The following is a 26825-nucleotide window of genomic DNA, read 5'->3' as shown; positions in this document are numbered from 1 at the left end:
AAATATTTGGCCTTTTGAGCTTAGATTTTGAAGTTTGGAGGTTATGCAAGGGTAACTATGTTTGTAAAATGTGAAGTACGATTTGATCATATATTTTGTATTTTGAATGGTTCGGTCTTACTTCTAAATTCTAATAGAATGGAATGGAATGGAATGGAATGTGATGAGCAACGCCGCGAGCCTAGAGAACCAGCCATCCGTTCTTAGTGCTGCTCCGCGGGACGGATAAATCATACCGCGTTGCTGTCGCACGCGTGTGGTCTTGGAGTTGCATATGATGTTCCACCGGGACCAACTTGCACGGTAAGTCCTTCATAAAATGACGTTTCACTCGAGAGACCAGATGGACCCGCTACAAAACTTAACCTTCTTGGTAAATAAAGTTGGGAGACAGCGTAACAACCAATTATTGACTGTTGAGATAACGGTGTCGATACGATACGATACGATACGCTGCAATTGGTTCCCATCTACTGCCGACACGATTGATGTTAACCTGTTGAGAGAGAATTCAGAGAGAGAAACAGTGGTTGAGAGTTGCGGTGAATTGGAGGGATATGGAGACTTAGACGGCGAGAGTTAGAGAGATAAGCAGGGAGTTAGAGACGCAGGGAGTTGAGAGTTGCGGTGAAATGGAGGGGTTGATCAAGGGCCTCCTCGATGTTGCTCTTGGACAGGGGAATGAACCAGACTCTCCTTCACGAGAAGAACGCTCCAGATCCACCTGGGCCGAGGTAAATTCAAATTTCCCAGTTGAGAAGCTCGACTTGCCAATAAGTTTGTTTAATCAAACTTGTGATTATTCAGGTTGTATCGGAAGGAAATGACAATGAAGGTTCACGTCCTCAGGACAATTATCGTCCCCATCATAGACAGGTTTCTCTTTCTTTCTCATTTGTTTTCTACTTCTTTCTTTTTATTTAACTCAATAAGAGGCTTCAGCTTTTTTGTTGTGAAATTTAGGAGGAGGCTGATGATGGTTGGCAAAATGTTGGTGGGTATCAAAGGAAGCATGAGGAGTATCCACAACACAAGGTAACAATACCTTTTTACATTTCTCCTTTTTTATTTGGTCCTCATATTGAATATATTTGTCTCTTTTTTATGTTGAATTATGGGCATCTTAGTTGTTTCCAATTTAGAAGATAGCAGCGAGAATTAGGGCAATGAACTGAGTGGGCACTTGCAAACAATTATCTTTTTAACTAAATTGGATTTTATATGAAATCTGTAAATTATAAATGTTGAGGTAGAACAAATTACAATTAAGGCTGACTCCCTCTCTTTGTCTCTCTTGAATCTCTATATCTCAAGCGTAATGATCCTCTCTCCCTTCTTCACCATCAATCTTATTAACCACAGGGTTTAGCAAGTAGCCAACAATATGACAACGCGGATTCATATGCATCTCACGAAGACTGCCGTCCACATCGAACCGACATAGACTATCCTCCCCGTAGAGAGGTCGGCTTTATTTCTTCTCTATTTCACCTTCCTTTAGTTTCCTAGTTATTTTATTTGCTTTTGAAACATACATTGATCAGGACACTTCTTCTTTATTGTTGAGTTCAGGGGGTGAATGTAAATGGTGATGGTTGGCAAACTTTTAGTGGACATCACCGGAAACAAGAAGAGCACTCCCCCAAGGTTTCTTGCCTTTTTTGTCTTCCCTTATTGCACATATTATTATATTTCAATTGGCTATTACTTCTTTGCTTTTTTTTTGTGTTCATTCTCATATTGGATCCATTTAATCACAAAAAATCTGATTATTGTCAAAGTTGAATGCTTCTTTGCCAACTTGAGAAATGAATGAGATCTTTACATCTTGTGCTAAGTGCATAACCATGAGAAGATTAGGTGCCTTTGGTGGCCGCGAGATATTGGACAATGTACCAATTGAATGTATGAGGCTGTCTTTGAAGGTGAGTCTTTACAATGTTTGACTACTAGGGCTAGTTGACTTGGACTCGCTCGAGGAACTTGGGCTTGACAGGCTGCCTTGCCAAGTACCTCCCAAACTTGTGGCCCTATAAAAGTTCGTTAATATTAATTAAAATGGATTTATAATTGATTTAATCTTTGATTAAATTAGTTATAATTGACTTGTTATTGGTTTTCTTATATACTTTTAATGGTATTGTGATTTTTAATTGTTTTCTTAATTGTTCTATTTTTCTCAGAAAATGATATTCAACAAAAAAAAATTATGTTTTTGACCTTTTGAATATATTTTTTTCATCATCTGAATACTATTTCCACTGTTTATCTTGCTTTATTTTTTCCAGTTTTTTTTTTTTTTTTTTGGGATCTTTTGATCTTTCTTGGCTCGGTTCAAACTTAGGCAAGTTGAATCGGAGTTAAACCGAGTAACCAGGCCATGCTAGGCCTGAGTTCCATCACGACCTGAGTTTGAAAGCATTTCGCTAATGTTTTCGAGCTAGTAACCTCTTTTCTCATGAGAAGAATATCACCAATATATATTGTTGTGGAAAGATATACTGAAAGGGTTCACATATAATGCATAAATCTACTATGGGGACTCTGCTTAAAAATAAATATCTCAGAACCCTATGCATATTCTGCCTGGAGAGTTGTAAAATAAATCTTTCAAGTTAAACTTGTGGGATTTGTATGAGACCACAAAAAGCCTTTAACTGGCTTCAAATAATTCTTTGTAGAATGTGTCAATTATTAAATTTCACAAATTCTTAAGATTTTTCATTTGCATTAATGTTGGAAGGTTTTTATATAAATCATATTCAATTTGTTCTGGTCGCTATTTTGATATTTGATTCCAAGAAAGGGAGTCGACGTTATACCATTTTCCTGCCTGTCTAAAAACAGCTTACTAGTGAATCTCATCATGAATATGGGACTGGTTACACTGTTGATACAAACCCCTCCAAAGAAGAGCTCTCTGATCTATCAAAAGCATGTAATAGACTCTGGGAGCTGGATCTCAACCGCTTGGAACCTGGAAAAGACTATAAGATTGATTGTGGAGAAGGGAAGAAGGTTTATCAAAAGGAAGATATGGCTCAAAGTAAACTGTTTACCTGGTTGAACCCTGATATATTTAAGCAGCCAACTTATTTTCGTTTCCGTTTATTACTGGATAATTACAATCCAAATGAAGGATGCAAAGAAGTTGTTACTTCTCAAGAAAGACAAGAACAGGCTGCATTTATTGAGGAGATTAGTTCCACTGCACCAATCAAATATCTTCATCAATATCTTGTCCACTTAGGTATTGCACCTGAGAGTTATGAAGATTTCAAGGGAATGCTGGTGCATTTATGGTTCGATCTTTACAACAGAGGTGGGGCATCCAGTTCTTCTGCTTTTGAACACGTTTTTGTTGGTGAAATCAAGAACAAAACAGAAAATGAAGTCTCTGGTTTTCACAACTGGATCCAGGTAATGTGCCCCCTTCATAACAATTGATTCATATTATGCTTTTGTCACTGTTCTTGCTTGATTATTGCAAAGTTTGCAAAAGGCTTCATTAGGCAGTATGCTTGTTGGAAAATATGCAAAGTCTAGGAAAAGAGCCCGGGCTTAATTGGTTAACGCTTGACGATTTGCAACGCTACGTCCTAGGCTCAATTCCTACTAAGGGTAGGGGCCCTCTCCCCACTGACTCTCCCAAAAAAAAAAAAAAGATGCTAAGTCTATGGATTCGTGCCCACTTAAGCTGATGTGGTTTATCACTTGGCAATGTTAGTCACAAAATTCCCCCAAAATATCACTTTCAGGAAATTTATTTGCTTTTGTGCCTGCCCAGACAGGCGCTTGGTAGTACACACGCACATGCACATGCACATGTCATAAAGCATATCAGTAATTTATCGGATTTAAATTTCTTTCTACATTCTGATTGGCTCATTCCATAAGTTCTAAAAGGACATAGTGAGAAATCCATATTTATTAATTTTTATTTTTGATGAGCTATTCATTAGCAAAGAGATGCTAGATTACACTTAGCTCTCCCCACCGCACGCCACCCCCTAAAAAAAAAAAAAGCATGGGAATTAATGATCTCTAATAAACCACAATAAGGAATGTTCAACAATTAAAAGGTTCGTGGAGAAATGTCTATTCTCCAATTGATAAGGCTCTAGCTTTTTCTTTCTTAGTTTTGATTCTCCTATTGAATCTTTCATGATGATCCTTGAGCAGTATTTGTTGCCTTGAGCACTTAAAATACTGGACTAGCACCAAGCTATAGACTTTCAAACCTCAAGTAGGATCACCACCTATTTTTGTTTTTCATGTTATCTATTTTGCGTTTTAGGTTTTTAGGTCCTGAGGTTGTTGGCTTGCAGTATTACTCGGACACTTAACACGTGTGTCAGTGTCTAGTTTATGTTGAGAGTGTCTAGCACAGGAGGCTACAAAGCAGTAACTATTTGCACATCCATGTAGTATCCTACCCCTTAAATCTTTTAGTTATATATGTGAATTTCTCATGCTTAAACTCCAAGGTCATTAGGCCGAGATGGTAGAGCGTGCTTCGCTTAAAGGAGGAGAGAGAGGTCATGGGTTGAAAACCAACAGGTGACGTTCTCTTTGGTGCCATTTGTTATTGCTTCATATCGTCCAGGAGCAATATTCATTTATAAAATCGATGTTACTCTCTTTGGCAGAGGGGGCTTCACTCTAAAGAGGTCTTGGATTCAAGTTGAGTAGCACCCATAGGAAGTCGGGGTGCCGTTTATATTGCTTCATGTTGTCCCTTAGTAGTGTTAGCGTTACTCTCTCTCTGTGTGTTTGTGTGTGTGTGTGTGGATGTGTATCATCAAAGTTACAAAGTCCCCTTGATTGAGTGAACTTCATTAAGAAGAGGTCTTGAGTTCAAGTTCGAGTGGGGCACAAAATTGGGTGGTTGCACATTCTCAATATTCAATTAAAGGGATACGACGTGTTTTGAAGTCAACACTTCTCATAAAAATGTCGACATGTACTGGAAAATGGTCAAATAACCCGATGCATCTGTCCATGGTGCTGGAGGAGTGTCTGGATGTGTCGCACCTGACACAAAGGGAAAAATGGTGTGTCTATGTGAAATAAAAGCTAAATGAGATCAGTTTGCTAGTAATTGTTGTCCAGCTGAAATCAATTGTTCATCACAGACTGAGGATTGTTTTATTTGGAATGTAGAATCCATCAGAATGCCTCATCTGTTACGCAAAATTATTGGAAGCAACATAAAGATGGTTCTTTGCAATGTGTGTGGAGCCATACAGTTAGTAGCCTATTGTCAGTTAGCTTTATGTGAATGATTGAGTTGTGCTCATAATAGCTATGTTACTTGTAAATGTTCCAAGTGTTGTTGGTGAATCTCTTTCAAAATATGTGTAGGTTATCTTTTAAATCTAAATTTAGTGATTTGAAGAGATACATGTGAACTGATATTCTTTTTTTTCTCTTGGTTTATGTTTTTGCACTTTGCAGTTTTATTTGGAAGAAACAATGGGAAGAGTTGATTATCAAGGATACATCATTCCCAGAAGGCACAGAGAAATGGTAAGCAATAAATATTCATTTTGTGTCTCGACTTATTAAAAATAATAGTCTTTATATTTTCATATCTTGCTTCTATCTTTTATATAAGTTTAAAACCCAAACAGTGCAGTAGGATGCACATTCTTTCGTTGACTTTCCATCTTTCTATGCACCTAGGGATAGAAGACGTGCAAAATGAGGACACACACATTAAGAGAACGATGCTTATTTTTTATTTTTTTGGTTTCACATAATGAGCAAGATTATGTTGAAATGGCTGTTGTCTAACTGGAAGGGTATCCATTATCCAGCTTGTCATTTCTGGAGAGGGACTCATCATCTTATCTACCTTAATAATGGGTATGGAAAGGAGGAAGGAGTAAAAAATCTACTCCATAACAGTTGATGTATAGTTGTCAATGCCAAATGTTTTTAAGAGTTAACTGTCTCACAATTGGAAATTTGGAATTGATGACACGAATATTGATATTGATATTTCTGTATTCTCTCTGTCTCTCTCTGATCCACCTGGAATAATTGCAGAATAGTCTCTAATCCTTGACTTTCTCATCCGTGAAACAATAATAGGAACTTTTCTTTAGTTATTTTGATGTACCCAATTGTTTAAATAATATTTATGGTATCAAGTAAAACTGATCTGGATTACTCATAAATCTCTCGCTTCAGCTTTTATGATTTTAATATTCCTTCTTGTGATCTACAGCCAGATTCTGAAACTCAGTTACTCACAGTCCAGTTCGAATGGAATGGTATTTTGAAATCAGTTTCCAGCACTTTGGTTGGAGTGAGCCCAGAGTTTGAGATTGCACTCTACACCCTCTGTTTTTACATTGGTGAGGAAGACAACCACGTTCAACTTGGTCCCTACCCTGTGAATATAAAATGCTATCGTTTTGGGAATGAGAAGATTGGCTCCGTCTTTCCAATAGCTCAGAACTAGCTTTCTAGTGGATGAAGGGAAACTATATGGATTTATGTTGGGCGTCTGTAAATTGAGCAAATGCTTTATTTCAAAGAGAAACGACCATGCTATTCATTATGGACCTTTGGCTAACTCTCGTATAAGCATACCTCTTTGATATATTATTAGTTTTTAGTAGAATTGAATAATAAAAAGGAGTGTTGGGGTTTTACTGGAAATTTTTGTTTTTTTTTATCTCAACAAAAAAATGCATGTCCAGTTATTTGTTACTAATGTGCCTGAATAGAGAGAGAGAGGATATGTAATGATCTAATGTGCCTGACTAGAGACAGAGGATGTGTAATAATCCAATGTGCCTGACTAGAGAGAGAGATGGTGCCCTCTCATACTCTTAGGATCCCATGCGCTCTACCACGTACCACATTCAAATATGGAGGGTTTCTCTCTTCAAATCGACTGACTGCTTAATCCTTTTCTAGAGCTTGTTTTCCCTTTTTTCCAATCCATTTCCATTCTAATTTCTCTCTTAATACTGCCACTAAATTTGCTCTCCCGCTACATGCATGATTCATGAATCGGGCTTGGTCAAGCTGGACTTGCCCGGACGATCATGCCTGATCCCAAACCAGGTCAAATTGGAAGTTAACGCGGTGTTCCTTAATTCCTTGATGTTGTGTAAAATGCGCCCAGTCCAGGGGGATATTCACTCCGTCTAGCGGGTCAAACGAGTTGAGTGCTATCCTCTTCATTTTTTTGCTTTTATTTTTTATTTTTTATGTTTATTTTTTATTTTTTTTTACCAAAATTTAGGTATCCACTCTTCTCTTAATCTACACTTAATCTAGTACCTGTAAAAAGAGAAAAAAAAAAAAATCCCAATAATAAAATAAAATGAAACACCTAATTTCATATTCATATGGTTATTAAAAAATAAAATATTCGGAGGCGTTGGATCTAGATCAAACGATTAATGGCTTAATTGATTTAAATTGAATGGATGGGTGGAAATATATAACTTCTTAATTGATTTAAATTGGCTGGATGGGAGGAAATATATAACTTCTATATAGTATGGAGTGTATAGAAAACTTTCTCAAAAAAAAAGAAAAAAAAAAAGGATGTAGGTGCTCTTATTGTTAATGGGGAAATTTATTAAGAAAAAGTTTCATTTAAGGTTGCAATCTTATACTATTGAAGAAGGTGCACTTTAAAAATCCTTTAGAAAAGAGTGTTATGATGTTGGAGTACCTTCTACTCAATCATCTCATCCTCAAGATGTGTGGATATAAAGAAGAAACAAAGAATTTCAATCCCTAAAAAGATGTACGTGGTGACTATGTTATCTGGATGGTCTAATTTCATAACTTGATTTGAAAGGCATCATAAATTTAAATTTTTAAAAATTTTTAAAAATTGTTTTTGAATTTAATTTTTTGAGAAGTCAAATTTAGATAAAACTAGATTTAAAAGCCATCATAAAGATTCCAAAACTTGAATTACATTTCCAAACAAATTTTAGAGCCTCGCCTATAAAGAAGGTACATTATACAAACCTCACTCATTTATCAAAATGCACTTAAAGATGAAAGATGAGCTACTTAAACGTTTTATATATGTTTTATTAATTTAAAAGCACTATCAAATTAGACGACCATTGAAAATGAGTAAAAATACTAAATAGTAATTTCTCCTTTCCTTGGAAAATGTTTCTATACTTCCTCTACAACATAGAAGATCTATGCTTCATCCAGCCGTCCAATTTTGATCATGAGAGCCACTCACCGTATGATCTTAGATCTGACGTCTCAAAGTATTTTATTTTTAGTTTTTTTTATACAAATTGTATAAATATGAAATTTGGTATGTGCCATATTCTCATTGGGGAACACCTATAAAAAAAATATTAAAAATAAATTTTCAATAAAATACAATGATCAAAATACCCTTTGAAATTTTCAGGGGTATTTTGGTCATTTTATTTTATTAGAAATATTTTTTTTTATATTTTTCGCTAGTACGAGTTTAATAGAGGATTGGACGTACAAATTTTAGTGTTAAAATAGTTTATAGACAAAATTAAAAATAAAATAGTGTAGAGATGTGACAATGTGATTGGGGCAATCCTAACCCTCCATTCAGAATGGATGGTTGGATAAGGAGAAGTATATAAGTTTTATGTTGTATGGAAAGCATAGAAAGCTTGCCCTTTTTCCTTGGTCAATACTCATTAATTGCTAAAAGCTTTAGAAGATAAATATATAATACCTGTGAATATCTTCCTGTACTACACATCGCTGCATCGGATAATGCATTGTTGAATCGATCTCAAGAAATTTGATTGAATTCGAAGGTAACTATCTATTTATTTTTTATTTACAACTATTACGAATTTTCTGATTTTAAGGGCATAAAAGGTATTTTTTCTCTTTTTTTTTTTCTTCCAAAATGCCTTTATTTGAAACTTCAAGTTCCGAACTGACTTGCTTGCATTATGCCTTTGTTGTTGCAAGGAAGTTACGATTACTCTTAGCTGCCAAATGTCAAATTAAATGGCTTGATTGTACCAAAAAGTTTGCGAAGATTTTTTTGAACTTTGAATCTAGTCATTGACATACTCACACCTACCTGATTGGAAGTCGGACAAACATGATTGATTATGTTCTCCTTTTATTAAAAATAAATGGTCTTTTTGTATACTTTTAATTAAAACATATGCTCAGAATCTAAAGTTCTGAACTTAAATTTTAGCAAAACATTTGTTTGGAACTTTAATTCCTAAACACTATTTATTTATTTATTTTTATTTTATTTTATTTTTAATGTTATGTTTGGAGCTATGTTCTATCCATAACTTTCTTGTTGAACTTTTAGAAAAACTTATCTTCAAAATTATAGTTCAAAACATAATTTTTTACTCAAATCTAGATTAGGAACTCTAAGGTCAAGAATGTAATTTCTAAGCAAAAAATGAACTCACAAGTTAAAGAGTTTTGAACCCATAACAAAGGCGCATTGCAAGCAAGTGGGTCCGAAATTTGGAGTTATGAACTAAAAGCATTTTAGGAAAAAAAGAAAAAAGAAAATAAGACATGGACATAAAATAAAAAAGTTAGACATTTTTAAACGCCTCAAACATAGAAAGATATTTACGTTAATTTCCCATAACATTTAGGTATATCAAAATATTTTTACTTTTTTTTGTTTTAGAAAATCGTGAGGTCCATTTCATCAATGTTAGGGAGAGGAATGCTAGGGTTGCTTCTTTTGACATTTTCTGTATCTTTTCTGTTATCTTCTTTTCTTTATTTTTCTGTTGTATTTTCTTTTCATTAATCAATGATTCGTTAAAAAAAAATACAAAAATTTCTACTTAATTTGAATCAACTTTTAAGATTATTGTATTTTTTGTAGAATAGAAATTATGTGAACAATTTCAAAATCGTTAGTCTGGTTTCTCTCTATGGAGCGGTTGCCCCGCAACCAAGACAAGTGGGTACTAACTAACCGTTGTCTCTCTCTCTCTCTCTCTTTCTCTCTAACCAAAGTTAAAATCAACGCTCTTCCCATCTATCTAGCATCAAAAAAATCGGGAATCAATGGAATTAAGTCTCAAGTAAGTAATTGCGAGAAGCTCTATTCGACTCTAGGCTTACCGCAAACTGTTCGTTCCATTGCCCAACCTCTTTCCCATGTCCACCACCGCCCTCTCACTCTTCAATCCCCACCCCCCCTCCTCCTCCCTCTCTCTCTCTCTCTCTCTCTCTCTCTCTAGACCCCTCCGCTCCACAATCGCACCTCACTCCTTCCCCATGTCGAACGCGCTTCGCCTCCATTTCTCTCTCTACAAACCCCGGTCCTCCCTCTCTCTATTCAAAACTCCCCTCACCAGAATTGCGTCCGTTCCCCCTCTTTCTCTCTCTAGAAAACTAAGCCCCAAAATCTCAGCAATCACTCTAGATGAATTGGTGAGGAGGGTGAAGCTCAAAGAGGTCTTGCGCACTGCAAATGAAGGCCTTGAAAACCTTATCTACAGTGCGAGAATTGGCGCTCAAAGGCTTGATCGTCGATTTTCTCTCTCTTTGAGATTTGAGCGTGCCCTAACGCTTGTATCTAATCAGACCAAGCTCATCGATCGCGAATATGGAATCTCTCAAAAATCTAAGGCGTTTACCATGGATATTCGTCGAAATTGGCCTAGGGTATGTAATTCTTCTTTGTTTTAGTTCTGTTCGGGCTGTAGCATTTCCTTGTTCTTTTCAACGTAGTAGAAATCAGTTGGTTATAAGAAAAAAAAATTTGGAAAATATCTCTCATCGACCGAGCTGTGCCTATTGTTTTGGATGCCATGGGCTCTCTTGAGCTTTTAAATGGGTTTGTATAAGGTTGTTGAATTCAAATTATTAAAGCTGTTGCACATATATGGCTTTTCGTTTCTTTGAGTTTGGAACTTGATGGTCTCATGGATAAGTTAATCGTTTGTGCATTAGAATATGGTTTTATGCTCATTGAAATGCATTTAGAGTATGGATTATGATTTACTTTGCTTTCTTCTGCAAGGAAGCATTCGTTTGTTTTCCCTCAAGTAAATCTATATATCTTCTGGAAGAAATGCATTTGAACTATCCATACACTATGTATAATGTCTTGTGGTACCTGCAAATTCTTTAGCACATTTTGCAACCAAATTGCATGACATACACATGAACATGCAGCTACATATTTGGTTTCACATGTGGATAATGCAACAATTGGTTACTTCTTTGAACATCAAATAAATGCTGTAGGTCCAATATGAAATACATAACCTGTAGTACTTTTTCTATCATACAGGTCACCTTCCCCGTCGCTATCACAATAACCAACAATCGTGAGTTCATTTGAATGAGAAGTAGAACAGACCATGATCCAATGTGCCTTTTAGATAGCAAAGAACTTTTTTGGCTGCCTTCAAGTGAGTTTTATTAGGAGCTTCCATATACCGACTTAGTAAGCCTACTCCATACAAAATATCGGGTCGAGTACATGTCAATTAATGCAAGCTTCCAACCAGGCTTTAAAAATAAGTGGCATCCACTCTAGAATCATCATCTCTTCCATTCAACTTGCATTCTACTGGTTTAGTTACCGACTTGCAATTCTCCATTTTAAAATTTTTGAGAATTTCCTTTGCATATCTATTTTGGCAAATAAAAATCCCTTCGTCGCATTGTTTAACTTCAATTCCAAGAAAGTAATTCATAAGCCCAATATCAGTCATCTCAAATTCAGCAATCATGTATTGCTTAAAATCATCAATCATGCTAAGGCTGTTTCCAATGAAAATTAAATCATCAAAATATAAGCAAACTATCAATAGATCGCCATTGTCATTCACCTTCAAATATAAGGCATGATCATAGGGGCACTTAGAAAACCATTTTCTTGAAAATATTTATCAATTCTTGCATTCCAGGCTCTAGGAGCTTGTTTCAAACCATAAAATGCCTTTTTCAATTTATAAAATTTATCTTCATGCCCCTTTATAATGTAACCCAGTGGTCATTCAATATAAACTTCCTCTTCAAGATGACCATTCAAAAAAATGAAGATTTTACATCCATTTGAAAAAATTTCAATTTTCTTTGGTAGCCAAAGCGATAATTAATATAATAGTATCCAATGTAGCCACAGGAGCAAATAACTCTTTGTAGTCAATCCTGGCTCTTTACTTGTATCATTTGGCAACCAGTCTTGTTTTGTATCTTTCTACTTCACCTTCTCGTTCTTCTTTGCCTTATTGTTAGTGTAGTAAAGAGCTGTGTCCTTTTATTTGAAGAAACAAAACAAACTAATTTGCCTTATTGTCAGCCCTTTTACTACACTAATTTGTCTATCTACATCAATGAAATGTGCTCATTGTTAGTATTTTTTGTTTGAGCATAAATTTTATTCATACTCTGTGTCCTTGGTGGCCTTTCATTTGAAGTTTCATCCATGGAAGAAATAGATGAACTTTACTCTTGTTGAGGAAATGAGGGTGGAGTATTTTGTTCTTGTGATCTCTCTTGAACATTGGCATTTCCACTCAATTTAATTCTCAAATTACCTTTCTCTTCTTTTTTGATCCATTCCCATGAGGCTTCTTTATTAAATTCCACATCTCTACTAATCATCAATTTCGTAGTTTCAGGACCATAAAGCTTGTAAGCCTTTGATTTTCATCATATCCAATAAAAATACATTTTTGACTTTTGTCCTCGAATTTGGGTCTCATTTGATTTGGGACATGAGAGTATGCAATGCACTCAAATACCCTTAAATGTGCCACATTAGGCTTATGTCCACTCCAAGCCTCTTGGGGTGTTCTAAATTGCACACTTTTGGTGGGACACCTATTCAAAATATAGACAACACAAGCGTCCGCCTCAGCCCAAAATTCTTTTGCGTATTTTTGCATTTCAACATGTTTCTTGCCATATCCAAAATTATCTAGTTTTTTTTTTTCAACTACTCCATTTTGTTGGGGTAAACATGGTGCTGTAAATTGATGAAGAATACCGTGATATTTGCAAAACTCATCAAATGCCTTTGAGAAAAACTCACCACCCCTATCTGATTTTAAAACTTTAATAAAATAGCTTCTTTGTTTTTCCGCAAAAGTCTTGAAATTTTTGAAGATTTCAAAAATTTCTGATTTTTCTTTCAAGAAATAAATCCAGGTCTTTCGACTGCAATCGTCAATGGAGGTAAGGAAATACTTATGTTGCCCATAAGAAATTTGGTTAAGTGGCCCACATACATCCGTATGAATGTGTTCAAGGGGCTTTAATGCTCTATGTTAAACACCACTTGGGAATTTTTTACGGTGATGCTTCCCGAGCACACATCCTTCACAAAGTTGTTCCAGATCATCGATTAATGTCAGCCTTTTTACTACATTTTGGTTATGCAATAATTTCAATCCATTAAAATTGAGATGTCCAAACCTCAAGTGCCATAACCATGGATTTTCCTTTAAAGATGCATTTGAACATTGCAAAAGATCACTTTTGATAATCGAAGAAAACGTTCTGTTTTTTGACATGCCAATTTTAACAATCCAGTTTTCATTTCTATCTTTTATGGTGAGGGCTAAATCCTTTTGATGAATATCATGACCTTTTTCCAGAAGCTGCCCCAAACTGAGAATATTATTTTTCATGTTTGGCACATAAATTCATGTTTTCTATTCTTGAGTCGAATTAGAATTTTACCTTTCCCTTTGACCGGAACTTTTGAGAAATAACGAAATGTTACATTACCGTTCGTTGATTCATCCAATTCCACCAACATTTCTTTTCTTCCACATATAGGGTTGCATGCCCCACTATCATGAAACCATGAGTTGCTATTTTCACTTTCTCCTTCTTTGCATGCTAACAGTTGCAAGCCAACAGGATGATTGGTTCTTGATAGTATCCAGATTTCTCTCTAAAATTCACTTGTTCTCCATTCTTTTGGGAGTTCTTAAACCTACATTCAGAACTGTAATGACCAAATTTTTTGCAATTAAAGCATTGAATCAAAGATGTATCGTACTTTTGACGATTGAATGGTCAAGTAAAGTTTCTACCACCTCGACCTCTTGAGGATTGCAACATTTGGCTGCTTCCTCTTCCAGCACTGGAATTGGAATTGTCATAACCTCGTCCACCTCTGTTGAATGTCCAACGTCCTCTTTGACTTCTGCCTCTAAATCCTCCTCTTCCATCTTTTAGGGAGAGATTGGTTTGAAGCACTTGCTCCAAAGGAGTGTTTGTTTTCTTCATCATTCTTTGTTCATGGGCTTGCAAGGAAGGTTTTCATAGTCGACAAATCTTTACTTTCTTCTATTGCTACAACTATGTGCTCAAATTTATGGGTATTAGATCTTAATATTTTTTCCATGATATGTACTTCGTCTAGCTCTCCACCATTCCTCTTGAGTTGATTTGCTATGACCAACACCCTAGAGGATTATTCAGAAATTAATTTTAACTTTTTGATGTGTAGCATCTCAAACTCGGCTCTTAATGTCTGCAGACGGACTTTCTTCACTTTGTCTTCTCCTTTGAAGACATTTTGTAGGATCTCCCATGATTTCTTCGTGGAGGTGGCGGAAGCAACCTTTTCAAAGGTGCTTCGTCAATGCCTTGATAGATTAAAAAGAGGGCTCGCTTGTCTACTCTCCTCAATTCTTTTAGAGTAGTCTTCTGATTGTTTGGGGTTCATTGTACCCTTTTTCAACGACCTCCATGCATCATGCAATTCGAGCAATGTCTTCATTTGGATGCACCAATTTTCATAATTTTCTTTTGTAAGATGAGGAACTTGAGATTGGAACATCATACCTGAGGATGCCATGCTTTACGCTCCATGTTCTAATACCAGTTTGTTGGAAATTGTATGACAAAATACAAAATATGGAATCAATAGAGTGCTTCAGTACAAAGGAACAAATATGAAGCTTGCAATGAGTCAACAAATTTTCACTATTGCATTAGAATTACACGAATACAATCAAATGGTATGGTTTTTAGGACCACACTCTCTCTTTTGAGGTTTTTGCGCATCTTTCTTGTTTTTCTCCGTTGATTCTACTTCTTGAGGTTGGTCTTACATGCTTATTTTGAAGATTTTTAAACCGCCAATTGCACCGTCATACTACACTGCATAAGATGGTCTACAAGGTTCCACCGCCATTTACTAGTCTTCCATACGTGTTTTCGTGGGAGGCGATAGGGAGATGTGGAATGGTGCGGAAGAGGATAAGTCAGTGAGAGAGTTCGAGAGAGAGAGAGAGAGAGAGAGAGAGAGAGAGAGAGAGAGAGAGAAAAAACTGATGACGTAGATGTTGAGGGTTGACATCAATGGAAGAGGGGGACATATTATTTTTATTATTTTTTAACATAATATGGTTTCTGTGTTTCTGAATGGTCTCTTTGTAAAGAACTAATAGTTTGTTGATTGATTTGTTGACTAATCCTTGATGTTTATCTGGTCTTGCAGTATAGGAAGCAGCTAAATGAATTCCTGGAAACACCATTAGGCAAACTATTTGCAGTGAGTACCCTGTATTACATCTTGATAGTTCCTTTTACATTTTTCTTTCTTATGTCCATCTAGTATGGTTCATTGATGTTCTTGTAGGTTTGCATACTGATTGGATATTTTTAAGTTTCTTCACCACGAGGTTTGCTTATGCAATCTTTATGTTTGCTTATAAGGTCTTGAAACATTCTTTTTTTATCACTACCAGATTGGTATCTTAGGTTGGGTGGTTTTTGTCAATAAAGAATTGGAACTTAATTAAAAGATATAAATCAGGTCATGAACTTAAGAGAGTCAGCGGATGGGGGTATTTATCCCAAGGTTGTGCCTATCACCACATACTTGAGATCCCATGTATATACAGTTCATAATAAAAGGAAAGGAGTTCTTGAAGAGATGACCATGATGATTCCATAAAGATATATATATATATATATATATATATATATATGGTGAGACCTCTTTGTGCAGGAAAAGGAAGTATAATGTGGGACTGTTCTGGACATGTGTTTGAGTAAAAAGGCTATTATGAAGGAAGTGCATGGATTTTTTAGGGATTGTATATAAAGAGATCGTTACCTTTTGTACACAAAACTCACACACCCCCAGCTGTTGGATTTCATAGATACCATTTAAGGGTGAGTGTGGCCTTTTTGTACCTCAGGTAAATTGTCTTATTATATAATTTCCTATTTTTAATAGTGAAAACAAGAGGTAGGTGTTATTGAGAGAAGTATTATTTAATCCACTGTATTCATTATTCAATGCATTAAAATTGATTGTGTACTTATCCCAAAAAAATAAAAAAAGACATTTCTTTAATGCATTATATTCAATTGTCTAACAGTACTGTAGCTCTTAAATTTCAGTCTTCTAACCAGCACCCAAATGGAGACAAGCATTCTTGTATATTCGGCATTAAGAAATTACATAAAAGATGGTATCATAGTTGTGCATGTGAGTTCGAACCTAAGATCCCTCTCCTACAGACTGGGTATCTCACTGTTAGATCATCGACAAAAGAGGACCATCTTTCCATGAACAATTTTGGTGGTTTGTCATTGTATCAGAGACATCTACTTAGAGCTTGCCTCCTTACATGGATCAAATTGGGGAATTAACCTTAGGATTGTTTGAAGTGAACTATCAAACAAAGGGCAAAGTCATGTGGGTCCAAGAGCTCACTTTCCAAGCTACAAGTAGTCCTGTCATTGTATATGACCCAAATTCACATGTGTGTACTATAGTTGGGAACAGACCGGACTGCCAGGCCGCCCTAATTAGCCCTGGCCTGAAAAACTAGCCAGCCCAGCCTGGCCCAGTCAGCCTTGCCCTGAAAAACTAGGGCCGGGCCACAAAATGTGGCCTAAGGGTTGGGCCACGATGACCTGGGGCCGAGCCTGGGTCTACACTAGGGCCACGATACGGCTAGCCTGGCATGTTGCAAACCCTACTGTGGACTATGGGATGTGCGTGACTAGACTAGAAGGGGTTACTATTGCCTAGCTTATCATGCCTCAAGTTTCGAGTAATCCATACTCAGGTTTTTCTCTCGTCTTGTAAACCGAGAGGTTTCCACCTCTTGTCGAGTTACTACAAGATGGGAGCTGGAATTGGTTTACGGACATCATCATTGAAGCTGGGAAACTCCCCTTGAGGTAGAGTATCACCTAAGGTTATCAAAGCTCGATAGGCTGAAAAAGAGTGACATAGTTTGCTCTCTCTATTCAAAATCCTCACCTCTTGGTAGAATATCATCCAAGTTTAATATCCTCACCTCTTGAAACCCTAGATTACTCGGTAAATATTGCCCCAAAATCCTTCAAAATCGAATTGTTGGCTAAGGAATCCCCAAAATTTATTGTAATCTTTAGATTCGTAAAATAGTGGCTTCCAATTTTCTAGATTTTAATCTCCTTATGACCATGAAGATGTGGTTGTGTTTTGAGAATCTGTTATAAGTTCTATCTTTGTACATTTTGATCGCTTGTTCATACTAGATCCAGCTGCATTCTATTGAACTTGAAAATGACCAAAATTTATTTTATTCTTTTGGCTCCTGAAGTAACTCACATCAGCTAACACTATGATGAGTGAACTATCAGGAACAACTCATCGAATCAGTTAAGTCTTAGGTATAAACAACCCTCCCTTCATATGATCCCACCATGTATGCTTATATATGTATCTAAATATATAAGAATCTCAATTTCTAATCTGTAGTTTTATGTTTAGATTGCATTTTCAAACAGCTATATCCTCTTACACATGCATTTATCCATATATCATCTATGTACATGTATAACAACTCTGAAAAAAAAAAAGAACAAAAAAAAAACCCTTTACTACCAATATTTGAAGCCCCCCCCAGACGGGTTGGTTGAGGAGATTATGATATACATACTCGTAGATTTTTCTGCTCACCCATCTATCGGCCACATATGCAGACACGTAATTCAATGTGAGACGCTCGAATATGTGGTTGCCATGTGGTATATGTGGGTGCGTAATGAAATCCAGCATATGTGGGTCCATGTGGTGCACACAGTGGGTTGTCTCTTCCTAAGGATGAAGTTCATTGTCTGCAATGTTCAAAATTGTGCCGTCTTAAGAGATATAATAGCATGGAACTCGTATATCTGTTGGTGCACAAGGATTGTTGCATTTTGAAGCCGAGGGCACCAATTGAAGCCAACCCCCCCAGACGGGTTGGGTTGAGGAGATTGTGATATACATGCTCGTAGATTCTTCTGCTCACCCATCTTCGGCCACATATGCAAACACTTAATTCAATGTGAGACGCTCGAATATGTGGTTGCCATGTGGTATATGTGGGTGCGTAATGAAATCCAGCATATGTGGGTCCATGTGGCACACACAGTGGGTTGTCTCTTCCTAAGGATGAAGTTCATTGTCTGTGATGTTCAAAATTGTGCCGTCTTAAGAGATATAATAGCATGGAACTCGTATTTCTGTTGGTGCACAAGGATTGTTGCATTTTGAAGCCAAGGGCACCAATCGAAGCCAACCCCCCCAGACGGGTTGGGTTGAGGAGATTATGATATACATGCTCGTAGATTCTTCTGCTCACCCATCTATCGGCCACATATGCAGACACTTAATTCAATGTGAGACCCTCGAATATGTGGTTGCCATGTGGCATATGTGGGTGCGTAATGAAATCCAGCATATGTGGGTCCATGTGGCGCACACAGTGGGTTGTCTCTTCCTAAGGATGGAGTTCATTGTCTGCGATGTTCAAAATTGTGCCGTCTTAAGAGATATAATAGCATGGAACTCGTATTTCTGTTGGTGCACAAGGATTGTTGCATTTTGAAGCCAAGGGCACCAATTGTTTTCATTGAGTGGGGTGGAGGGTGACTTGATCTCTATGTTTTGATAAATATATATATCTTTGTCCCGGCTGAGTTAGAGGGGTGGGAGATTCTTGGGGTTTTATAAATGCTTTAGAGGTTATTTATGTTGCAAATTAGTTGGGTTGACGATTAGAAATGAGCATGTGATAGCTGCTGCGCGTATAATTGCAGTTGGATGGACGAAGTGGAGATATGCATCCGGATATTTCTGTGATCGTTGCATACCAATGAAACTGAAGGGAAAATTCTATTCAACCAGTCATGCTTTATGGGGTGAAATGTTGGGCGTTCAAGAAATAACATACCCATAAGATGAGTGTAGCTGAAATGAGGATGTGGAGATGTATGAGTAGCAAGACAAGAAATGATAGAATTCAGAATGAATACATTCGAGAGAATTTAGGTGTGGCATCAATAAGCGATAAGATGAGGGAAAGTAGACTTAGATGGCCTGGCATAAGCCTAATACAACACCAGTTAGGAGGTGCCATTTGGTTCAAATAAAAAGCTCTAAAAGGACAAGGGGACGGCCAAAAAAGACATGGATGGAAGTAATGAGAAAAGATGTGTGACTTATGGTCTTATTGAGGGTAAGGCCTTTGATAGAGCGGAATGACATAATAGGATTTTTGTAGCTGACCTCAAATAGTTGGGATAAAGCTCGGATGATGATGATGATGTTTGGTTGTGTTGGCGTCCTTTCTCATGTGAGGCTTGTCTAGTAATACTTGTACCACTCAGGATATCGATTTTTATGTCTTACATGCCACTATGCCATAATACTGGAATCTCTTACCCTAGGTGGCAGTTCCGCTTCAGAATTCTGATTCAACGATTCCATAAAGGAATCTTCATGGAACCCATTTCCTTGAAGTTAAGAATCTCGATTCCACATTTTTAAATCTCGTTTCCCATATTTATTGAATCTTGATTGATCATTTGTTGAATCTATTCCACTATTTATTGAATCTCGAGTTGATTTTTTTGGAATCTAGATTCTACAACATCAAATATTGCAGTTTGTAGGTCCAATAAAATGCAATTCAATCAACATAGTATCTTGCTTCCGCCTTCATAGATTCTCGATCTGATTTTTTGGGATTCCACAGTGTCAAATATTATGGTTCATGAGTGCATGAAAGCATGATTCGATCATTTATGAAATCTGATTTGAGTTATTTGGAATCCAATCTTTAAGACCTTTGGGGATCTTGATTGTAATACTAGAGTAAACCATGGCTAAGCATACTTAATATATTGATCCCAATACTAAGGAGTTCTTGCATAAAATTACTCTAGAACTTGAACTTTTTGCCTTATAAACATGATGTAGAAACTCTAGAAGTTGAAATCTTGATTGCAATTGGGTTGAAACTCGATCCCATAGAGGTAGGAATCCCGATTCCAACTGAGTTGAAACTTGATTCCAAAATGATATTGAGTCTTGATTTGAATTAGGTTGAAACTCAATTCCAAAGAGGTAGGAATTTTGATTCTATTTGGGTTGAAACTCATTTTCAAAGGTGGGAATCTGGATTCCATATGGGTTGGAACTCGATTCCAACAAAGTTGTAATCTCGTTTCTTGCATTATAGACAGTGATTTCGATAGCTACAATCTTCCAGCCATATGCGATTTCGTGTTTTTTATTCCTAATTGATTTAGAATCTCAGGTGTTTCCAACAACTTATAACAAGCTCACATTGGATCGTCTTCACCTTAGAGGAATGCAATTCCTAGCATGTGCATATGTTGTCGAGACGAGTCAGAGTCAGTGGCATAGCTACTCTATACACTGTAAACATGCTCTCTTTATCTGGTCCTATGTCCTGAATCTTTTTAGTATTCACTACGTTGCTTCCACATCACTTTAGACATTAATGGTTATCTCCTTATTCCTCTCCCGACCAATGTTTTACTACTAGTGTGAGTCAAGCCAGACTCACCTGAGTAATTCAAGCTCAGCAGGTTGGCTTGCCTGAGTTCTCCACCCCCCCCTAAAAAAAAAAAAGAAAAAAAAAGGGACCCACAGAAAAATGGGAAAGAAACCTCAGGGCGACCTATTTATACTAAAATGGTTTTATACTAAATAAGTCGATTATAAAATGATAATTGCGTAGGTGTTTTGTACTTCTTCACATTTTTATGTCTTTTGATTAATTTATTTTTTGCATATTTTCTCATTTTCCTGAGAAAATAACTTTAAACAACTTTTTCCTTTTTGTACTTTCTGAAAACTTTTTCTCAATATATAAAAGGTGTCAACCTTATACTGTAGAAGTAAGGTGTACCTTAAAAACCCATCGAAGAATGTTGTTTCGTCACTGAAAAATTATTTGGTCTGTCCATTTTTAAGATTTTCTAGTGCTCATAGATCTGCACCAGTTTTGGAACTTTCAATTTCATAATAAAGGTGAAAACTTTCAAATGATAATAAAGGTGAAAAGTTTCAAGTTCATAATAAAGGTAAAAAATAGACTCTTAGGCCATGATGAAGTTTTGACACCAAAAATACATCTTTTAACAAGATTTTGAGGTGCACCTTACTGTGATTGTTTCAGGTTGACACTTTATACAAACGTCACCCAATATATATATAAATATATAGGGTTTTGTTAGGCTACTCATGCCTCCTATACATGGAGTAACTAAATGTACTCAACATTTTTGGACTCTTCGATACCCTTGATTTATGATATGAAATTTTCAAGCAAGGTTATTTTTGGTCATTAGGATGGATAAAATGGATATTTCTATAAGAAATTAGTGGTATTCTATTAGTAGTGAAAAAAAAATTAATGCTCCATATTGGTAATGTCACACATCATGCTGGTGATGTCATTTTCCACTTTAATTAATAAATGCTTTTGTTTCTATTAAGAATTTGTATTTTACCCTTGACTAATTACTTAAAATACCCTTAGACAAAAAGTTACTACATTATTGGATAAGGGTATCAAGTGTCTTAAAATGTTGAGTACATTAAGTATAGACTCCATGTGTTGGAGTAGTGTAACAAACCCATATATATATATGGAAAAGATATATGTATGGAAAAGTTTTCCCAACGCCTATAGGCGAAAATGAACAGTGCTGTTGCCTACCCTCATCACCGTTCAAAGTTCATCGCACGGTCATGACTGTCCGATAGTGTTTCATTTTTCATTTTTTTTCTACAAATTGGAATGACTTGAAATTTGGAGCGTGTGTACATCTTAGTGAGACACACCTAAGAAAAATATAAAAAAAAATAATTCGTAAAAAAAAAAATGACCAAAATATACCCCCAAAACTTTTCTGGGTTATTTTGGTCAATTTTTTTCATGTAAAATATTTTTTTGATATTTTTTGTAGATTCGCCTATTTTTTATGAACACACGCTCTAAATTTCAGGTCATTCCGATTTGTAGAAAAAAAAAAAATGAAACACTACTGGACAATCGTGACCGTGCGATGAACTTTGGACGATGATGAGGGTACGTGAAATCACTGTTTATTTTTACCTATAGGTGTTGGGAAGACTTTTCCTATAGGCGAAAATGAACAGTGATTTCGCCTACCCTCATCCTGTCCAAAGTTTATCGCACGGTCATGATTGTCCGGTAGTGTTTTATTTTTTATTTTTTATTTTTACAAATTGGAGTGATTTGAGATTTGAAGAGTGTTTACATCTTAGTGAGACGCACCTAATAAAAATATAAAAAAAATAATTCGTGAAAGAAATAACCAAAATACCCCTGACTTTTTTCGGGGGTATTTTGGTCAATTTATTTCATGTAAAATATTTTTTTATTATTTTTTTGTAGATTCGCCTATTTTTTATGAACACACGTTCCAAATTTCAGATCATTCTGATTTGTAGAAAAAAAATGAAAAATGAAACACTATGGACAATCGTGATCGTGCGATGAACTTTGGACGATATGAGGGTAGGCGAAATCACTGTTCATTTTCGCCTATAGGCGTTTTGCAGTATCTTCTATATATATATATATATGTATTTGTGTGTGTGTGCGTGCGTGTGTGTATTTGTCCTTCTCTTTGTTATTTTTCCTGATTTTAATAGACTTTTAAAGATTTTTCCTTTATTTTTTGAACCTTTTTTTAGCCACTCGGCCAGGTCGGTGGCTGACTTCTGCTGCCAAGCCAAGTAAAAAAACATTGTTCCCAACTAGAGGGTGTGTACTGTGCGGTTATGTGATTTGCCAATTCTCTGGGTTATTTGGAAGGAGCGTAATGGTCGTATCTTCATAGCTTAAAGATTCCTTACAAGTTCTAGAGGAGAGGGTTAGAGATATGATCATGCATCCAGTAGGCTCTTGTTCAACTTGTGTTTCATGGCTCTAGGGCAGTTGATTTCATTAGGGGTAGGAAGACCATGGGTTCTCAGGACCTGTTCTTTTTAGGCCAAGAGCGATATGGGTTGCCCCCGAGAGGTATTTGATTAAGTTGAACCTTGATGGTTGCTCATGAGGGAAACCTGGGCCAGCTGGACTGGGTGGGATTTTAGGGATACAGAGGGGAGGAAGAAGAAGAGCTTTTGGGCCCTCTTGGCATTTCTGACTTGATGATTTTAGAGGCCAGTTCTCTTACAAGGTTGTGGATTTATCCTTTTAATATGGGTCCCTTGTGATTCTATAGAGCGATTGCCTAAATGGTATTAGGTGGACTGGGCACCTCTCATCCATGGAGAGAGGTTTGACATTTGTAATGCTAAGAATGTCCCCTTTATACACATATACTCAGAGACACAGCTGGTGTCTCTTGGAATAGCCTTGTGGATATTTAGTAGAGTGCCTTTTGTGATGTACTTTTTAATTTTACTTTTCCACTGCCCTTCGTGCATATATTTTCCATCAGCCAAAATTTATTATCAATCAAAAGAACAAAAAGGAAAAAGATACTAAGATTGAGATTGTATATCTGTAATGCTGACGGAAGAAAAAATAAACATATCTAATAACAAAGATGTATATAAGAATCTGTCTTTATTGAAAAATATTGAGTGATACACAGCAATGCAAAACATGTGAATAAATTTGGTTGTTAAGGTTTCAGGCAGTAGGTAAGAGATCTGTGTAATGAGATTTGGTTCTTCACATCTAGATGTGCTAATCCAGGGTTTGCAAACATGAACATGGCAGGGCCCGAGCTGAGTGACATGGGTGAGTCCCAAGTGCGGCTCATCTGGAACTCGCAGGGTCTTAGTAACTCAGGCAAGTCTGAGTCAGATTATCCGAGTTTTGAAACACTGTGTTAAACACAAAACCTTAGTTATGAGATTATAATCAAGAATGGCTTGTTGTTAAACAGCCGACGGTAACTGTTTACTTTTAATTGTTCTTTCCTTCCATGCTATTTTTACAATCATTGCCATTTTCCGTTTATTGTGCTTTATTTCTATGTGCAGACCCTGGTTTTCCTTTGGTTTGCGTTATCAGGTTGGTTGTTCAGATTCCTGATTCTAGCAACATGGGTTCTGCCATTTGCTGCGCCTTTGCTCATTGGAACTGTTGCAAATAATCTTGTGATAGAGGTATTATCTTTTTCAATCAATTTCTTATGGCGTTCTTATTTTCTTTTGACAATACCTACAGAAATGACCTCTGTTATTTGACTATAAAACTTTTATGTAAAGGATTGTTGCAGTATAGCATCTCTGTTTTGATGGTGTTTTTTTTTATAATAATATTGTAGTGAGGTAGGCACATGCAATTAAGTTTTTTAATGTTCAAGCTTGAAACAATTACATCAAATGAGTGAATTCCTGAAAAGATCAAGTGTTCATTCTAATGATGCTCTTGTTTAACTGGCCATATAATAAGTGATCTATGTGCATCTTGTAACTTCTTTCTCTGGAAAAATAAGAATGCCTTTGCTGTTGAATTTGAGCGGCAACTAAAGAAAATCCAAAATTTTAACTTAAAAGGAATGTATATTGCGAGTGTGTAACTATAGATTAGTGGAGGAGATTGATAGGGCTGGCTATGGTGGATGAATGGGGACAATGATTGATTATAATACTGATGGCAGACCAACACTTCAATGATATGCAGAATGAAAGAAACATAGGATTGAGAAAAGAACAGAACAGTAACCCAAAAGAAACAGCTTTCGTGAAATATTCCAAGAAAACAACTAGTTCAGAGAAAACATAACCAAAGAGTGAATTTTGACGCTTGAACTTCTGTAATTTGTTACTATGAAAGTAGGGATAATGATATGAAATTTCTTGATTAAAAAGTTATAGTCTGCTAGCTTAGTGATTGAAGAATTTCATTGGTAACAAATGGAAATAAGACATTGTTTTACTAAGCAAAAACCATTATTAAAAGTGAGGTATTTCGGGATACCTCTATTCCTCTCTCTCTCTCTCTCTCTCATCTAACCCATACTCAAAAGCTTCTGACGAGTGGAGAGCTGTGTCCAGCAGCTTCCACTAAGTCACAAGAACCATTGGTTTATTGTGTGTTGTTCTTGAAATCTCGATATTCCTTTTCATATCAGTAATTCCTACTTATCATATTTCTTGGTAATTGTGGTTATCTTTGGCATTAGTCTTCAAATTCATTATTTCGTTGAAAGCTAGTTTTCAAATTTGTTATTTTCGTTGAAAGCCAGTTTTCAAAATTTATTATTTTCGTTGAAGGCCAGTTTTCAAATTTATTATTTTTGTTGAAAGCCAGTGTTAGCCTTTAATTTTATCATATATGATTCATAGGGGGCATGCCCTGCTTGTAAGAGGAGGTTTATGGGGTATCGGAGCCAGGTGATAAGGTGCGTCAGTTGTGGAAGCATAGTATGGCAACCAAAAGATCGCTTCTCTCGAGGCCCTTCTTCCTCTTCATCTTCTGCAGACTCTGATGTCATTGATGTTGAGATAGAGGAGAAATGATGAATTTCTATGCTCTATTGTGGGGATGCGTACAACAGCTTTGCAAATTCAGATATATTTAAGAAGACAGCCATGACAAGGCGATCCTGTAAATTTTTGGCAGATGACTCTAATAGAGTGATGTGAAGTTCCTGTCACAGTGAAGAACAATTGCCTGACTGGGATCTAGGAGGATAGTTGGGGAAGCATTCCCCATGGTTGAAGAACAGGTACAGATATAGCCAGATCTCTCTTTCTCTCGATTGTTTTTCGTATAATGCAAATTGAGAAATGCCATGTGGAAAGGAATTTATAGTTATGCTGTGTTTCGTTTGATCTGTACTTTGTAGCCATATCATGTCCTGGTTCCTTTTCCCCATCGTCGAGATGAATTACATTTTCCCATCTTCAGGATGGAAATAATCTGATTTTCTTCCTGAATTTACATGCAACTTGTATACCCCCTGCAAGTATATTGTATTGTCAAATCAAATGAAGGAAAAATCTGGGTTTTTCATGCTTGGAGATCCATGCATTTAGGGATTACACCCTATTTAAAACTTGCAAGATTTACGTTTACATCCCCTGTGAGTTGTGCAATTTAAATATTATGTTTTGTTTTATGTTTTATGCTCATGTTTATTTTTCTGTATTTTTCATTTATCAAAAAATACCGTATGTTCAGAATTTCAAGTTTTGAACTGAGTTCTTTTTTTCTAAGTGAAATACTGTTTTGGAACTTAAAGTTTAAAACTGCTGATCGTAATTTTTTTGGAGTGATAGACCAAGTCGGAACTCCAAGTTCTGAACTGTATCATCTGATTTTGTTCAGTGAAATGCCTGCTTGGATTTCAGGTTCTGAAGTGTTTATCACCTTACTTATGAAAATAAATGTCTTAGAGAAGAAGGATAGCTGGTTCTTGGGGAGCATGGTAAACTTAGAAGCCAACAACTTCTTTAGGGTTATAAGGACCTTTTAAACTACATTTTCTTAGCTAAGCTACCATCATTCTATAGACAGACCGGTGATCTGACTGCCATTTCTTCTCCTTTTGTTCTACTTCTTCCATCCCGC

The 26825-nt window shown here is 36.3% G+C and overlaps 2 protein-coding genes across 2 annotated transcripts; both read left to right on the top strand.

The window, feature by feature from the left end:
* Positions 1–606: 606 nt before the first annotated feature.
* On the top strand, positions 607–6669 carry LOC18443780 (uncharacterized). Its single transcript, XM_006853962.4, has 8 exons — positions 607–734; positions 808–876; positions 964–1035; positions 1363–1464; positions 1573–1647; positions 2848–3420; positions 5458–5529; positions 6233–6669. The coding sequence occupies exons 1-8, from the start codon at positions 633–635 to the stop codon at positions 6467–6469; spliced, it is 1302 nt and encodes a 433-aa protein (XP_006854024.1). The 5' UTR covers positions 607–632; the 3' UTR covers positions 6470–6669.
* Positions 6670–10250: 3581 nt separating this feature from the next.
* Positions 10251–26275, top strand: LOC18443781 (replicase polyprotein 1ab protein). Its single transcript, XM_088861073.1, has 4 exons — positions 10251–10650; positions 15458–15511; positions 24287–24412; positions 25598–26275. Exons 1-4 carry the CDS (start codon positions 10261–10263, stop codon positions 25769–25771), a joined length of 744 nt encoding a protein of 247 aa, XP_088717199.1. The 5' UTR covers positions 10251–10260; the 3' UTR covers positions 25772–26275.
* The last annotated feature ends 550 nt before the right edge of the window (positions 26276–26825 follow it).

The sequence above is a fragment of the Amborella trichopoda genome, chromosome 3 (genome assembly GCF_054954075.1).
Source record: "Amborella trichopoda isolate Santa Cruz 75 chromosome 3, AtrichopodaSantaCruz75HAP2 v2.0, whole genome shotgun sequence".
Lineage (NCBI taxonomy): Eukaryota > Viridiplantae > Streptophyta > Magnoliopsida > Amborellales > Amborellaceae > Amborella > Amborella trichopoda.
The sequence above is the reverse complement of the archived record's forward strand: the minus strand, read 5'-3'. Positions and strand labels throughout refer to the sequence as shown.

Excerpts from the sequence above, each read along its gene's own strand:
- LOC18443780 (XM_006853962.4), top strand. The coding sequence starts at position 633 with ATGGAGGGGTTGATCAAGGGCCTCCTCGATGTTGCTCTTGGACAGGGG. Across the intron at positions 877-963 it reads ATCGTCCCCATCATAGACAG|GAGGAGGCTGATGATGGTTG; the intron begins GTTTCTCTTTCT and ends TGTGAAATTTAG. Across the intron at positions 1,465-1,572 it reads ACTATCCTCCCCGTAGAGAG|GGGGTGAATGTAAATGGTGA; the intron begins GTCGGCTTTATT and ends TGTTGAGTTCAG.
- LOC18443781 (XM_088861073.1), top strand. The coding sequence starts at position 10,261 with ATGTCGAACGCGCTTCGCCTCCATTTCTCTCTCTACAAACCCCGGTCC. Across the intron at positions 10,651-15,457 it reads TTCGTCGAAATTGGCCTAGG|TATAGGAAGCAGCTAAATGA; the intron begins GTATGTAATTCT and ends CTGGTCTTGCAG. Across the intron at positions 24,413-25,597 it reads CAAATAATCTTGTGATAGAG|GGGGCATGCCCTGCTTGTAA; the intron begins GTATTATCTTTT and ends TATGATTCATAG.